General features: G+C 41.3%; 1 protein-coding gene across 3 annotated transcripts in view; it reads right to left on the bottom strand.

Moving 5' to 3' along the window:
* Positions 1-288: 288 nt before the first annotated feature.
* Positions 289-17,659, bottom strand: part of RCOR1 (REST corepressor 1) — an 88,787-nt gene continuing 71,416 nt past the window's right edge. The window contains exons 7-13 of one of the 3 annotated variants that reach the window (XR_013956917.1): positions 14,323-14,401; positions 9,883-10,077; positions 8,814-8,891; positions 8,036-8,093; positions 7,267-7,496; positions 4,560-4,658; positions 289-3,705 (exon numbers count right to left, since the gene is read on the bottom strand). Coding sequence is in view for 2 of the 3 variants with exons in the window: in XM_080618605.1 (XP_080474731.1) it covers positions 7,082-7,138; positions 7,267-7,496; positions 8,036-8,093; positions 8,814-8,891; positions 9,883-10,077; positions 14,323-14,401 (697 nt within the window). In the remaining variant the exon portion in view is untranslated. Of the gene's footprint in view, positions 4,659-4,687; positions 7,139-7,266; positions 7,497-8,035; positions 8,094-8,813; positions 8,892-9,882; positions 10,078-14,322; positions 14,402-17,659 lie in introns of those variants that run through there. The other 2 variants (XM_080618606.1, XM_080618605.1) reach the window with 2 other exon arrangements.

Raw genomic sequence — 17,659 nt, 5'->3', positions numbered from 1 at the left:
AAGGAGCTGTAGTATCTCCAGGGCCACGAGCATAAACTACAGGAGGCAGCTCCAGCTGAGAGCACTGCACCAGAGGCCACTTGAACATCCCCAGAGAGCAGGACTCTGCCCACCAACACCAGCAGCAGTTCACCTGCGCTCCAACACCACCTATGCACAGAACGAAGAAACATAGGAACCTGGCTGGTTCTCCTGACCAACATCTGAAAGGTAGGGGATCAATTACATATCAGAACCACATTTTACATCAGTAACATTTTACTACATATTTTATTACATCAATGGCTTGAAAAAATTTTATTTGATGTCAGCAAACATTGGAAATCATAGAAAATTAATTATGTAGAATTTCACAAAGGAATTTACCCCACTACAATTCCTCATACAGTAAAATAATTCAAAACCAAATGTTACTTTTCAGTGGCTAAGCAATTTTATAATGCTATGAACATTCATCACAGTAAGTGTGCTGAATAATAGAAAACAGGCAAAAAAGACATTTAAAATCTTACAACAGCATTATGACAACATACTTTCTTTAAAATCCCAACAAGTATTTTATCACTTCAAAAGCTATACAGCATTTCCATTATATTTGCAAACTTAACCTTATACATCTTTTAAAATCTTGAAAAAACTTCTTTTAAGCAATCTATAAGCAGTTAACAAAATTGATAAAATCTACATAATGGAATACTATACACTCCAGTATAAATTTTATTTTAGGAGAATATGAATGTAAACACTCATTATTATACAACATGCATAGACTATACTGACCTTCCATTTTCTGAACTGTAACTTTCACTGCAATTGTGCTTTACTATCAACAGGAAAAGCTGCATTAATCCAGGGAGTGGCAGAAAGTATTTGCTTTAGGGGCATTGCACAAGATCACTAGATTTTGACTTGCTGAAGACAAGCTGGAGCTAATAAAATAATTTTTCTTTTGCTTTCTTTCATTTTTTTTTGTGAAGAGTAAGTATCAGCCACTCATCGTAGAATGGGCTATGCATAATTTTATACAGACTTGAAAAAAACGCATTATCAGAGAAACCTCCTATGATATTTTTGCGTTTCATTGACTTGGAGATTTATGATCAGAAATCCAGTGGTCAAGTTAGTGTAATGCACTGTTTGGCTCATATTTGGTGTGCAAGAATACCAACAGCATGTTAGCAATTAAAACTGAAGTTTAAAGTGACAATGAGCATATTTTAATACATAATGTTTCAGATGTATTTGTACAGGAAAGAAAAATGTTTGTCAGAACATTGCTTTAAGAGTTTCACTCTTACATTAACTATTAAAAAAGTGTTCTAGTGGATGTTTATGGGGTCTTCCTGGTTGCAAACTTTTAAAAATATATATTAAGAATTCATTATCCCCATTGGTACTAAATATATCAAGACAACCATTGTGGTTGCACTACCAGTTATGGCTACTATGGTCTTATGCAACTGATTGTATATTGTTGCTATACTGTTAAGCACAACTGAGGCATGTATTTTTTTCCCTTGGTTATCAGAAATTGATCACTGTTTCAAACCAGTTAAACACGAACATTCAAGTAACAAGGTCGTTTTTATGGATAAGCAAAAAGAGAAGTTACCTAGCACTTTGCACAACTACATAAAAATTAAATAGAACAAATGAAATTTGTTTATGCATATGCAATACACTTTTATATCTTTAAGATCTCTAAAACTAAAACTATCATTTTCTTTGACGATACCATATTTTGCACAATAACTTATACTTAGGAGAAATAATTTCCCATTTTCCACAAAATATATATAATTATGATATTCACATTGATAGTTTAAGAAACAAAATTTAAGTGAATATTCTACCTTATGCAGTTATCTTTGTGGACCCTTCTAATCAGAATGCAACCAGTTGATGTATCTAATGCTTGACCCATTTGAAAAAAGGAGAGGGTCTTCACCTAAACAAGACCAAACCATTTAAACTTTCAAAGCTAAAATGATTTTATCGCATTTAAAAACATAGTTAAAGAGAATGTAAAAAACTAAAGGTTTAAAATAGTGCTATTATATTGTATGTATTAAACTACAATAAGATAGCAGTCAACTGAAAGGTAATTAACAACTTTTTTCTTCCTAATATCATGAATGACGCATGTTTCTCCCTACCCCTTAGGGATAAAGCCAAAACACAACTTTTCTGATTATAAAACGGACAGATTTGAGGGCAAAACTCAATGGAAAGTCCTCACGGGTGACTTAACTCACCAGCAGAAGCTTCTCCTGAGGAATTTCATCAGCTGGGATGCAAGCTCACACAACCCTCTCACACTGTCAAGGACCTATCTCCATGCACTGGTACCAGCAGGAGGCTGAATACCAGAGTATTTCTAAGGAGCGGCATTGCTTTACACCAGAACTGTCAGCAGAATTCACAGTGCTATTTGCCCGGTCTTTAATCCTTATTCACACTGGCTAACAAGACTCCCAACTCCAACTGACACTGGACTGAAGGAACATCTATAGAGCCACCAGAGCTGCCAGTTCACATCAACAGCTGTAGAGACACTGACACAAGCTTGGGACTACAGGTTTCCAAAACAGAGGATAGGGAAGAGGTCCTTTCCCTCCTCCCATCACCTCACAGGATCTCTCTGGAGCTACCAAAATGAAACGGCTCAGAAAAAGCTGCAAAGTGGCTGAAACAGGCCCTTTTTGGGCTCCACACTCTAGCTTGCCCTAACAAATACCTATCTGCTCCTTCACCTGTGTATTGTCGCTCAACTTCTGATGCTGAATTACTTCCCTCACACAAGACTTGGGCAGGAGATCACCTCACTGGTACATGAGGCTCCCCTCTCCTGCCTTTCCTTGGGTTGCATCTGCATTACAGGAGGTACAGTCACATTTGGCTGCTAGTCAGCTGGCATTAGCATACCTCATTTAGGTACAGAGAACAGAGCCACCACAGCACACAACATGGCCCAGCCCAGCAGCTCAAACATCAGCACCAAGTTCAGGGCTAGACTCCAAGCTACAGCACCTCCGCTGCAGACCAGGATATGGACTAGCTCATTTCAGGTTGTGTTAAAAAGAGACTGGTGCCATGCATTACTGTGTGCCATCTTGGCTTAAACCCTCTGTAGAGGAAGGGAGGCAAAGAAGGTCCTTTTTTTCCACCTGAAAAGACACCAGGTGCTTTCTTCCAACATAATTAAATTAACCATTTTTAAATGCTTTGTGACTAGTGTTACTTTGCAGTTTTCCACCGTACAAGAAGTAATACTGCTGTTTCTAGCTTCTCTGAACACTATCTGCTCGGCAGTCAGCAACCACCTTGTTCAAGGTGTGAAGTCCTCAGGCAGGACTTCCAAGAATGGCTCCAGTTCAAGCCAGTTAGACCACAGCACAGGACAACCGAGCAGAGGGCTGGGAATTTGAAAGCTGCATGCACCAAGTATTTGGAAAAGCACCTCTTAGATTCTTAAATTGCATATTTTGGTTCAGAACATGAAAGCAATATGTGCTTCAGACGGGTTAAAATGGCCAGTGAAATTAAGCCAGTTCTTCTCCATTAAACTTCAAGAGACCAAAAAACTATCTGAAGGTTGAAATTTTGTGCTCCAACCCTTATCCAGACTTCCAGTGGGAGAAGTAGTTTGATGTCTTTGGCAAACAGCGCTCCGAAGAGGAATGAGACACTGGGACAGGAAGTGACCTATGATAGCCAAATGGAAAAAGGCACATATTCCAAAAGGAGAGGCACCAGAGAAAGTTGTTTTGACTTAATCCCGCAGAGGATCAGGAAAAAGAAAGTTGTGTAGCACTCATTTAACAGGTTACAATGCAAATGCTGAATGCCAGGGGTTAAATAGCATATCAAATGTTTTCAGGTTATGTATTCCCTTTTGCACTAAATAAAAGCCATTAAAATATACAGGAATAAAACGCTCAATTAGGGAGCTTTCTATTAAGTGAGAACACACAAATATAGTGGAAAGAATTGCACAAACCAGAAGTGTAATGATTTACATCTACAACCTTGGACTGACCAAACCTTAGAAAAGACATTTCCTATCACTTCTGCATTATTCAAAATTGCTTGTTAACATGCCTTGTCATTTCAGAACAAACCTGACACTACTGGCATGTGCACAGGCCTCTCTCCTTTATAGAAAGCTCGCTAAGAATAGTGTCATCGTAAGAATGCACAGGAAGCAGAGACCACAAGGCCATGCAGCAATACGCTCTTATAGCCTATGGACCAAGTATTATAAGAACTCCTAATGTGTAGAGTTACAGTGGGGCTGCTAAGGAGCTCCTTGTTTTGCAGGTTGGTCAAGATTTACAGACAGGTGTTACTGATTCTAGAAATCCCCGTGCTTATGCAGGACGTTGATGAAATGAAGAGCTGAGCTACCTGGGTGCTTTTGAAAGAAAGTGGAGGCAGTATGGAGGAACGAGGGGAGATTAAGGCAGATGCAGCACAGGACTGGAAGCGTTTGCCTTTTTTTGGTAATAGCTGCTTGTCCACAGATATGATGCAGATGGCTGTCTGAGGTTTGCTAATACCTGATATCCTGGATAACACAGTAGTCAACACAAATTGTTCTAGGCTACAGCACCTTCTCACGAAGCAGATGTATATCTGACATCAAGAACAGAAGTAGCCTGGAGGGAAGGGGAAGGGGGGAGAAAAAGGACACATTTAGTTTAAAAATGAATACACATAGGCCTTTCAGCTCCAAACTTCACCTCAGGTCCACAGTACTGAAAGCAACAAAGTGGGCAATCTGGCAAATGGGAAGAATTGCAACAACTTCCCCTGTTCTGAGCCACACTGGGATTTGTTGGGAGTGTAAATATAAAAAATGAAGACTGGAGTTGAAGCTGCTTTATAATAAGCAGTCTTGCCTCTCCCCTTCAAAAACAAACAATAAAAAGGAACTGTGGCTACTTGCTATGAAAACACACTGAAGGGGAAAACCCAGAGCAGTCAGAGGGCTGACAAAGCTTTTACTAAGCTGGCAGCCAGGCAAACAAGGCATGCCAGGGGAGAAAGCACCAGAGAGGACTCAGTGATAGTCCAGCAAAGGTCTTCTCCTGGCTACCGCTGACTTGAGTCCACCTGACTTGACCAGCCAAGCATCAGTCATGGCGCTTGAGCACCACGCAAGTGCTCTCCAGAGCAGGCACTAGCCACACAGTACTACACAGCTCAGGAAGGCCCAGGAACCCCCTCCTAGCCCACACAGATCACTGATGTGGTAATTCCAATAGCATTTCACTTTGTTCCCAGAACAGCTCAGACAGGCACCCAGTCAGCACTGTGCTTATGTTATCTCTGAAGGCAGGAGCATCACATTTATAGCCAGCCTGAGCAGCAACATCCGACGTGCTCAGAGCATGGTGGCCATTAGACATCCACTGTGCAACACTCTTGTGTCCCTTCCTTGTGCATTTTTTTAAAACACTGCAGACCTGGTAGTTACAATCCCCTTCATGCTGCCAGCACCTTCCTCCTCCCAGCCATGATACATCAGTTCCTACTGTCCAGAATAGGCTTCATCAAAACCACAAGCCACATGGTGCTAGTCTATGTTATACATGATATGTCACAGCTGGCAGCTTCCTGTCACCCTGCCTGGCCCTTGCCTGTGTAAGCCTAGTGCAAGCAGGCTCTGCCCTCATTCTTTAGTGCACTGCAGGGCACAGAGAAGCACCTGACTCCTGCAATAGCTGCCTTTTCTCTAGGCTTTGCAACTATTCCCAGCAGCCTACTGTTTCAGTCCCCTTTCCACCACTCAGCACCTCCTCAGCTCCAGCCTGAGCACTTTTCATCACTAGTTTGGGGAGTGCAATTGCTACTCCACCAGTCATGCCACCCGATCTTGCTGTCTTGCCTCCACTCCCCCTTCTCTGCTAACTTGCCTGGGATTCTCATTGCTCCAGTATCCAAACATTTGGCCACATCAGCACACTCCAGTTACTGCTGCAACCATTTTCTTCCTGTCTCAAGCAAGACACCCCTTTTTTGACTGTACCTTTCAGGAGCAAGTTGGTATTTGAAGCCAGGAAGAAACTCAGAGGGCTCAGAGAAGAAAAGCTCTGCCCTGCCAATAGACACAACTTCACTAGTCACAGGAAAAGACAGTGACGCAAGCCACTTGTCTTTCAAATGGATGGCTACATATTAAGACCACAGCTGCTTTGCTCCACCTCTCAATTCTGGAAGACTGTGACAATTTCATGCATACTGTTCTCAGAAGGAAAGTTTTTTGAGTTTGGTTTTGTTCAGCTATCATACCTCTGGATCTAGTCCCCAGATATAAGCATCTTTGAGTAACACATTATTCAGATTTGTGAAGCAACGAAGCTCTGCTCCCTGAATGTTTGAGCAGTAACATACAGGTGAGCCAACCATAATCAGGGCAAAAAAATATACAGTACGCTGAGAAGTCTTTAGTCCATGTGAGACCAAAATTCACCTTACGTTGTTGACTGTGCTTGCAATTAGCAGATACGGCTTTTGTGCCAAGCTGTCTTGTAAAATTAGACCAAAGGGAGTCTTAGATCAGACATTTTTAACACGCAAACCACTAGAGGGGTTTTCTTTTGCAAGACTGTTTTAATATTACATTTTTGTAAATAACTTCCATATTTAGACAGTCTACAGTCCTTGGATAACTTTGAACACGCATTGTCTTTGGAGAAGTGTTAACTCCATGGAGCTCCATCAAGGAGAGGCTGTTTCTAGAATCTGTCTTCATAGAAACTCCTGTAAAATCAAGGAAACTTTGCCTCTACATCATTCCAGAGTGAAGTTTCACATACTCGCCTTTTTTATAGCTTTCTTCCCTTCCCCCAAGTGAAATCACTCCATGTCAAAAATGAAAGGTCGAGCTTTGCCTCAGAAGACTGTACAGTCCCACAAAGCCAAACCTAAAACAGCTTGGAGAACTGAGCGCAGGGAAAACATCCAAGTGAGATAAAGATGTATGGGGTTTCGGCAGCAAGAGGCATTAAAATGTCCATGTGCTGATGAGATACATGCACTTTCAGAGGGCTGCAAATGAACTGTTCTCTTTCCACTTTCATACACATTTGGAATTCCCAATTCCAAACATCTGTACTGGAATCTGTATATCCAGCTGAAGCAAAATATGCTCAGATTGAAGATTGTCAAAAATGGCTTTTGCAAAGAGTGTGTTTATATACACACAGCCCTATCTGAAATGAGCTCAGATTGGGAATTTTAGGTGACTTAAATAGGATTTACCTCATCTTCCTCTTCAGACATTTTAGTGGAATTATCAGGGGATTTTACAGGCTTCTGGCTGTTGGCTCCATTCGTCTCCTCTTTGCCATGCTCTGCCTCCCACTCCTGTAGAACTTCATCTATGTTGAAACGACGTCGATAATTTACAAAAAAGTTTTTCACTTGCACCACAGATTTGTTTCCAATCACATCAGAGATTGCCTGAAAGTCTCGTCCGTATTTCCTGATTGCTAAAAGCAACCAAAAGAAACAAAAAACCCAACATGTTATTTCCACAAGAACCACAAATCAGACTCAAGTCACACAATAAGAAACCAAAGGCGAACTTCTGTCAAGGTCTCAATCCTTTCTCATATTAATCCAGGGAAAAAAAAAGTCTAAATTGCACAAGAGACACAGTTAAGCCCTGGAGAAGAGAAGAAAACAGAGGTGCAATACAGACGGGTAGAGCCAAATCTAGAAGACCTGTGTAAATGTGCCTGTAGTACCTGAGAAGTCACACAGGCAAAGAGCATAGCAGTGACTTCCAGTACAGTTTCACTTTCTGAAGGCTTGGACAAGCAGATTATTTGTAAACATTCATATGGTGCAATTTGTACTGCCCAGGGAGTGGAAGAGGGGATATTGCTTCCTTGTTCAATTCTGTTCTTTGGGCATTAATACACGGCAATGTCAAAATGCTTTATTACCCACTGAAGGGAAACGGCTCTGAAATGCAGCAGTTTTGATTATCAGCAACTGAAGTAAAAATCAACATGCAGTGCTATACCTTGCACAGCAAGAAGCTGCTCATCCGTGGTCCAGCGTGCATTAAATTTCTGAACAACCTAGACAAAAAAAAACCCAAAAAAGAAACCCACATAGGCAACTTCATTTATATAAGCAACAACTTTCAGTTGTATCTGAGCTCTTAAAAACCTCACAACAAAGAATTAACTGTTAGGCAAAACTCTACCATTCCTTTTAGTATCAATGTTTTCAACAAAGAACTGCATACAGCATCGATTCAGTTAACTGTGACATACACTGACCAGTAAGTCATGGTAATACAAAATGATACAGAATGGTCTGAACAGATAACCAAGAGCCACACTCTTCCAAAGCAGCTACTTGTTTTTATCACAGACACTCTCTCTAATCTTGGTCAAATTATTTTCAGCATGAAGTGGAAGAAAACAGCAAAAGCACCAACTGCCAAGAAAAGATGGGCCATTAACTTCCTTTCCTATATTTTTCAGTATTTAGAGCAAAGCACTACTTGTCTCACAGGGCATATGGATACAAAACTGTGGTATATATATACAAAACGTGGTATATCCAAAACATCCATACTTCATTAGAAACCACTTTCACATGTTAACCACCGCTCTTTCTTCTCATCTCCCATTTCCATTTCACAACAACAATGAATATGGTAGTGGTCTTGGTTCACACTGGCAACTAATAGGACACCGGTAGTAGCTTATTAGCAACCCCAATAGCATTGGTATGTAAACACATATTAGCATTTATCTTCACAATAAACAAGGGTCAGAAAATGATCCTACCTCTGAAAGTCTGTATTGTTCTATACCACCTTCAAGTTTTTCTTTGAGTGCACTGTTTGTCTGCTTGATATTCTGTATCTGAAAAGAAAGTTTAATCCCTTTAACAAGGATTTAAAAACAAATAAAAATCTTCGGATAAGCCTTCTTCCAGCAGCCCCAATGGGAACCCCACAAGCTCAGCATTCTTGTGCTTCTCACCACCTCTCTTTTCCAAGAAGAAAGTTTGTTAAATTGGAATAAAACAATGCAGAAGCATACCAGGAGATCCCATTTATTCTATCCTGTCTGCAAGTTATTTGGAGCAAGAACTGCCCCAACTTCCAGGTCTGTATAAAGCTCAGCATAAGAAGAAAGGCCCTGATCAGAGCACATAATGAATCAAAGACTGCTAGAGAGCTCTGCTTCTCCCAGAGTGCCAAGAAAAAGGCTTCAGGCCAAAATACCAATTCTATTAAGTTTAATAAAGAGCTTGAGCCAGATCTCTGCTTTAAAAAGTAAAAATGTTCAGATCTAGGAAACAGACTCATGTATTAAACCTGTCTTTACTAACAGATATTTGAAAAACATATGTTTACAAGGCAGATCCATCGGGGAAGCAAAAGGTACATAGGGAAGTTTGTCTTATTCTCTCAGACAGGTATCACACAAACATGCCTGTTCAAAAGTAACATATCAGAAGGCAAAAGAAACTGCTGCAGATGGAAATCAGATAGTGCTGAAATCAATGTCACAGTTCATAGTTAAAAAATAAGGGACCTTGAACTGCAAGAAAAATGAAGCACCAACATGTGTTCCTTCAAGTCAGTGCTATGGGCTTTTCCTTGCTTCACCTCACATACAAACTAGTTTTGCCGACAGAACTAAAACATAAGAGATACAGAACACAGGGCTGTATTAATTTATAGCACAAGGCTAGCAGTTTGTCAATTAAGCCACATGATGTGCAGCAAAACTGTCAAGCTTTTTATGACAGCAAAACTATCAAGCTATACAATCCTATGAACTTTCCAGACTGTGACAGGCACTACCACCAAACCCAGCAGTTATTCTTGAACTATTCCATCCATACCTGTCGTTTGATTGAGACTAATTCCATGTCCAGCTGTCTGAGTACAGTGGTAGCAGCTGTCGCATTGGCAGAAACAGCCTCCACATCTTCTTGGGAAAGGAACATTCCTTTGGGAGGTTTCCTCTTTGCTCTGTTCTTTGCCTGCGTACTGTGCTTCTCCTTCTTCACCTGAGGAACGGTTTCAGTGGGCGGCACCTGGCAAACAGCAGTCACTTTACAAAACTAGATCTTTATAAAGATCCCTTCCAAAGCAAACCATTCTGTGACTCTTTTAGCCATTGTCACAGGTTGGAGAATTAAAAGCTTACAGACATTTTTTGCTTTAGGTGGCACGTCATAAAAATACCATCTTGTACAACTGTCTCCTTTTTTCTAGGCAGCTTTCAATGTTAACAGAGATACTAGTTGTTTTCTCTGCACATTCTCATTTTGTGAGACAAAATGCCCACTTTTCCAGCAGTTAAATATTCTGGTTATTTTCAAACACTCTGAAACCTCTCTTCTTGCTTTCATCACCAGGCCTGCACACACCAGTTTAACTGAAAACCAGAAGGAAACAAAGTGGAGCTTGGAGACAGGGGAAGAATACAACTGGAAGAGTTTACAGAGCCTTGTTTTTCTACATGTCAGACAGGAGAAGGAATAAGCCAGTTTATTTAAAAGCTATATATAAAGAAGAGAGATGACTACAAAGTAATTCTTAGGTTGTTAGGCAGTCTGTTGGAAGCCAAGTTTTCTTGCACAGTACTGATACATCAACTGTTCCATTAAACTGATGCAGTTCTGACCACAAATAAAATTTAAGTCTCTTTTGGAAAAGGGAATATTTCACACATCACTCATTATTTTATACTTTCTGTCTAAAGCAAAGAATTAGGCCCACACCTGTAACAGGAAGATTAGCTAGGATGTTATACTACAGATCCTTCAAGAGCACATCCAATTCTCTAATACCAAAACCATTTCTTGCAGAAGTCATTTTCAACAAGCAAATCATACCCAAGATTTATTACCCAGTGGCTGGAGCCTGGCCAAGAACACTGAAAAGGGTGACAGGGAGAGAAAAAGCAGAGGAGAGGCCACACATCTGAAATCCTCTACTTGATAACTGCCAGCTTTAAACACATTGGCTTCACTTAGCACTATTGTTTCCCTCCTAATTTGCAGCTACATGTAGTTTCCACACAGCTTGCAGCACTTGTTCATTAGTGAGCATTAAAATACTCGCATTAAAATCCACATAAAGCTGAGCACAAAGCCACCACATAATCATGAGGCTCTGCCTCCTGAAGACTAGTGGACCCCAGCACAACTGCCATTAGATAAAAGCTTGCACCCTCTTCATGTGTTCAACAGCCAGAGACACACAGGAACACTAATGCGGACAATTGCCTGTTCTCAACTTTTTTGTTCCCTCCTTCAGTGCAAAAGACTCCATGAGAGACAATGCCTAAGGGAAGCCCAGGAGCAAAAGGTAACTATTGCTGTTGCAGGACTGATACCTCCCCCAAAGAGAAGGGAGTGGTAAGCAGGAAGAAACAGACTGGTTTAGCTATGAACAAGTGAGGTAAGCTCTGCACTCTGCTTTAGAAGCAAGCACTTTGATAACTGAGCCAGGTAAATTATTCAACATGGATAGACATTTCAGATGTATTCATATTTCATCTATGTACAAAATTTCACAGGGTCATGCAGTAATGCCTCACAACGGGTTCACGCTGTAGGTTGACCAACACACAATGCCTGCAGTGCAGATATCCCAGAAGCCTCAACATTAGGGAAAAATGAAAGCAGTTTTGAAAGATTGCTTTACATGGTTCAAAGAATGTGAAGCTCTTGTGTTGTGGACAAGAAGCCAGAGCTCCAGCAGAATGGGTTTTGACAGCTCCAAATGCCTCCAGGTCCCAGTGATATCGCACAGGCTCTGAAAATTTGAACATCTACCCTATCTTGGAAACTCTTGCTTTCCTGGCCACACACATCTCTGTAGAATTAAAGCAATTCATGAAAAACAAAGAATTAAAATACAGGGAATTATTAGTGCTGTTTATTTAGACTTTGCCACTACCAACCAGTACACTTCGTCTTACACACGCCTTAATACAAACAAGGTCCCCTTCCTCAGATTTCACTGTGTAAAAAAGAAGACCAAGCTATCTCAAGCCATGTAAAAGCAGGGAGGTGTTTTCAGGAACAGAGAAGAGGTGGAGAAAGCAGCTCCAGTTCATGACCTCAGTACTATGGAACCACTACCTGGAAGAAACGTGAACAGTTGCACTAACACTGAACGTACTAAAAAAGAGAAAAACGGAAGATTCCCCTCTCCAGTGATCCCCAAAAGAAGAAACAAATGAGAGATTTCAGATACTCTGAGAAATCCCAGTATTACTCGGCAAGTCATACAGTAACCGACATGTCTCAGAGCTGGAAAAAATCATCTCTATGGGGTTGGGACAGAGAGGTTCTTTACGGTAAGAGTCCCGGGCTAATAGTACATGACCACACCTGCATGTCTGACCATGTTGTTAAAAGAAACCTAACAATTAAGAAAGAACACATCGTCCTCCTGGATACCTGGCTCTCTCTCAAAGAGATTTTCGATCAGCCCCAGGTTCACGTACTGCAAAATCAAATCAAATTAACTCTGAATAGGCTATGCAGGTTCTCAGCTTCATTTTAGCACCCGATACTATCCCCTGTCCAGAAGAGTCCCCACAAGGCTGCTTGTCACCAAACACTCAGCCAGGCTGCACATGCTCCATGAGTTATGGTGATCTCTTTCAGAACACTGTGGCCTGTACTGGTGTGGCAGTGAGGGCAGACAGCTTCCTCCCACACAAGACTTTCCACAAAAATGCCTTGATGGTAGCTACCAGACATCTGATCTGGTTTGGCCTTACAACAGAGGCAGCAAGTTGGCAAAGAAATACCTTTACCTCTTCTGCAGCAACTTCAGAGCATGCCAGCATCGGTAGGGAAGTAAACAATAGTAAAGGGGACTGAAGGGAGCTTTCTCACAGATGCAAGCTTCAAAGAGCCTGCAGAAAAATCTAAACTTGAAAACTTACTAAAATAATGGGAAATGATATTATAGCCTTAATTATTTACAAGACACAATGGAGTGCTGAGGTTTGCAGTTTAGCTAAGTGAGGGCCCCTCAAGTTTGGGTATTGCTGAGGCTTTCGAGAACTCAGTTTTTTGTAAGGGTGAATATGAATGGCTTCATGTCCACTCTGCTCCTAGGAAGTCATCAAGGATGCCAGCTTCGTCAGCAGAAGCAAAAGGCTTTTCTAGAAAGTCTAGAGAGCACCCTGGCATGGGTGAAGAACAGACAAGAATGCTGTGATTTTTTTCAGTTATTTCCATTCAAAATAATTAATTAGAGGAATTAATCTCACTGACAGTGACTGATAAAACAGCTGCTCTCGGATTTCCATTCTGCCTGTGTGCAATCGTGTTTTTCAATATTTCTAGTGTGTTCCTTTTTTCCTACATACACCCTTTTAAAAAACAACCTTAAAAAACTGAAAGAAAATGACAGTGGGAGAGAAATCAGTCTATGAGAAATCAGGAAAGGGAACTACTTCAAGAAGAGAAGGCCTTAGGGCAAATGTCTTCCTGTAACACACACATACAACCCACACTGCTGCTGAACAGCAAGGCTTTTTTTTTTTTTTTAGTAATGACTATCAGGCTATACACATGAAAATGAAGTATACACTTTCCTGGTAAGCATCACAGACTAGGTTTTCAAAACTGTTACATTTGTGTGGCTATTTTCATCCAGAACTCTATGCCCACTTAAAATGAAGTATTTTAAGTGAGTTGCAAAGACTATATTTCAAGTAGACCAAATACTCCACATGTGTAACAGCAGGTTAAGGTCCCCCTCCCAGACAAAATGAACTGGCCACACAAAAGATTTCTCCTTTACTGTTTACCACTGTAGTTGCAATTCTGGTGCCACCAAAATCCTCAGAATTATTATGAAGGATTTCAGTACATCAGGATAGAGTCTAAGGTGTAAATAACCATGCCCTTGCTAGTCTACCTAGAACAAATTAATGGAAATACTTCCCCTCCACCAAGCCATCTCAGCAGAGATGTAAGTGCTTCTACTTCATTGCCACAGTTAGGTTGATTTAAACCATCACTGCATGTGGTTGAAGCCAACACAGCCAAAGACAGAATCAAAAAGACCAGAAACATTCACATAGTACATTATCATGGGATGGCAAAGTCTTAAATTTTCCCAGCTCCATCTGTAACAACTTATTTGTCTATACTTGCCTTGATCTAAGAATAATTCTTAAGACAATTCTTTTCTCGTATGACAACTATACAAAGCACAAATAAAGAAAATTAGATACTGTCAGCTTCTACATGAAGTAGCATAAAGTAAACACTTTCCTTTGTACAGTAGTAAGAGAAGATTTATACCTCCTTTTTGCTCTCCTTGTTTTGTTCGACCTCCATATCAATAGGGTTATTTCCATTTGCTTCCTCCATTTCATCCTCACTGGAAGACAAAAGCAAACAGTACTGTATTAGTTTGTGAGGCTCTTTTTCTATAAATAGTATGCTAAACGAAATGCATGGATGCACTTAGCAAGTCCAAGAGCTTTCCTTAGTTTTAGTCCCAGTGTGGTTTTTTAGGGGCTGGGATGGGCTTTTTCATTTGGGGTTTTATTTGGTTTTGGTTTAAATCAAGAGATTCTTTACTGTAAAGATATGAGGATCATGTTTAGTAAAAGAAGACTTCTTTGTACTGGAGTAAAATACACCTGCTCAGATGAAGGCAAGATACACTGAATTGATTACACAAGTTATTTTTTAAAGAACATGGGACACCCAGCATTTTCTCTTTATGCAACCTGAGACAAAGAAACAAAGACTTAGAGTTACAGCAAGTAGCTAACAAGGATTTCATACATCTCCTTAACATTCAGCAAAACAGACATGCACAAGCTGAACTCCCCCAACAACAAGCATAAAGAAATGTTGGTGGTTTTTAATCATCCCTCCAGTGAGAGCCTCACATTTCATTCTCCCCTGGAAAAGAAAAAGAGGTTATCAATTACAGAACAGGAATAAGCATGAAACTTGGGCCATATTGAAAGTCACCTTGGCACACCTGGCCAGTTTGGCTTCATTGGAATTTCAATCAGACATCAAATTGTATCTATTTTCACAATTTAGAATTTTTGTACTGTACACAACCAAAGTTAATTGCACCATTTGGGATGATGCCCAGAAACAGAAGAAATAAGCTGATGTAATCAAAGTGGTTTATTGTTTGGGTATTTTTTTTTTATTAATCAAAAAATAAACCTATTTTCTCATGTCAAACTTTCCAGCCTGGGACAAGGAACTTCAGCTGGTGCACGTATGTAACATCACTGTGAAAAACAGGGCTGTGCAGGGAAACCACAGCAGAAGTTGCGCTGGGATGCTGGAGCCAGAAAGGGTGTGCTCATACTGGAGCAGGGACAGCAGGCATAGCAGGTGCTGGGCGAGCACGCCTGCTGCCTCCTTGCTGCAGCAACGTCCTGTGCAACTTAAGGAAGAATGTACTGCCAGGTGGCTTGAGCTGGTATTTTCATCCCCACAAGAGCAGTCACTTGTGCAACACGTGCAAGCTCTTCCAAACTGCCTGGCTCACCAGCTCATCCACAAGAATACTTAGCTTGTGCAATCACAAGCACCTCCTCCCAGAGCTACATACACAAAGCCCCTCACACACAACTAAGAACATTTACTGAAAACCTGGTCCCAAATGCACTGGGAGCTATTTTAGTGACAATGTGGGGGGTTGGGGAATTTCCCTGCCTAGCCACAGAAGAGATAGAGCAGTATTTGAGTGAGATACTTCAGACTGCCTCTTCTCTTAACCCCATCTTTAAAAGTGCTTCCTTGTGTTCCCACCTTGGTTGAGAGTTCAGCCTTTCTGCAAAGGCCAAAACCCCCATGGGCTTTGCTGTGCTCTGTTCCAGCAAGTTCCCTAGACATGAGCTAGATCAACCCCCCCCACACTCATTTCTGCAATTTTAGACGTTGATCGTTATTAACTGAAGAACATTTCTGAAGTTTTGCCAACACTCAATGGCACAATACAACCTCAAAATCTAGCAATCCCAGGCTTCTCACCCAGCTTTGCTTCCACCCCTTGCATGGCTGCACTGACAAATCTTTAGGGGTCTAGGGGTTTGACTATTTTACATGATGGAGGGGAAGACAGGAAAATCAAACAAAGCTGATGGCCTGGTGCTTAGCTTGCTGCAGATGTAAATCAAATTACACATTTCCAATCCAGCTGCCTTCCCGAAAGGTTACAAGATTACAGCACATGGCAGCCTATACAGTTCTTTTGCAATCACCAAATGGTCTGAGGTGCTGCTTTTCCCAGCAGGCATTGGTACCAAAGAGGTGTATTTCCAAATTGCAGTAACTTCATTTATAAGCACAAAACAAAAATAGAGGTAGGATTAGAAGATCCTAAACTAGACAGTATGAGACAAACACTCCTTACAAAAGATATTTCCTCCCTCATAAATTAGTAGGAACATTTTAAAAAGCAGAATGGGGAGAAGAAAACAAAACAAAACAAAGCACAAAAACCAAAAACCAGCAAGTCAGCCTTTGCAGAGAAGGTAAAAGAACAGAAAGGGAAAAGAGACCCAGGTCAGAGAAAGCCAGCCAAATACTGGACAAGTCTGCTGGTAGTATTGTCCCTGGCCCTGCCTGTTAAGCAAGTATTGTTGATCTCATGGAGAGATGGGAGAGGTTGAGTGAGTCACTGGTACAGTACAGCTCAACTCTGGAAATGTTTCTTCCCCCTTCCCAAATAGGACTCACTCATATGCACTGGAGCCAGCAAACAGCTCCCTGGGAAAAGCTTTTACAGAATTTTGCCCAGTTATATTAGGAAATTTCCAAAGCCAGGCACACCTCAACTTTGGTCTGCAAAGACATGAACTGCATTTTAGAGCAAGCTGAGAAGGCATCTGCATAAAGCAGATAGAGTTGGTGCTGTTCAGAGGTGGAGCTCACCACCACCACCACATACGTAAGGCCACTGCATTTCTGAGGTTCTGTCAGCTCCAGAACTAGGCGAAGTCACCAAGCAGCAGTTCTAACTGTATAGATACTTCTAGCAATACACACAATGCCACTCACTGGCTGACCTACCTCCAAGGGCTTTCATAGGTATCTAGGAAGACGAACTTGCAGACAAAACTGCACAAGCAGGAGCCAAGCTCATCTGCTTAAGCTCAGTGGCTAGTGGCCTGAACACCATCACACTCACCCAAAATCCTAATGCACCCAGTAGTCCTTAGGACACCTCTGCCGGAAATCACCCTAAGTTCTCCTGTGCTACCCTCTTCTCAGTCACTAAAACCCACCATCTTAACTTCACCTTTCCCAGAGAGTAACACTTAGCCTGACAGCCTGAAAGTTTTCTAAGTGAAAGGTAGGGGAAAGGCCTGTGTGTGCATATGTACAGGCTGATGGGTGCTGCACTGGAACCTGTTCCCCATAAGGTGCATGTTCTCACTCTACTGAGCATCACATGGAGGAAACAAAGGCAGATTTCTAGCTCTTTTGTTACTTCCTTTTAGTGTCCTGCTTATCAGCTTTTCTGGCTCTGCTGACAACAGTGCCAATCAGCTTGTGAATAGTTTCAATTTAATTTTCTCCACCCTCAAGCAGTATTAGAGAAAAAGCTTCTGGAGTGATGGGAAACTGATCACTGCACTAGAGCACACTCGGGAATTGC

Source organism: Psittacula echo (genome assembly GCF_963264785.1).
Source record: "Psittacula echo genome assembly, chromosome: 5".
In the NCBI taxonomy this organism is placed as follows: domain Eukaryota; kingdom Metazoa; phylum Chordata; class Aves; order Psittaciformes; family Psittacidae; genus Psittacula; species Psittacula echo.
The sequence above is the reverse complement of the archived record's forward strand: the minus strand, read 5'-3'. Positions and strand labels throughout refer to the sequence as shown.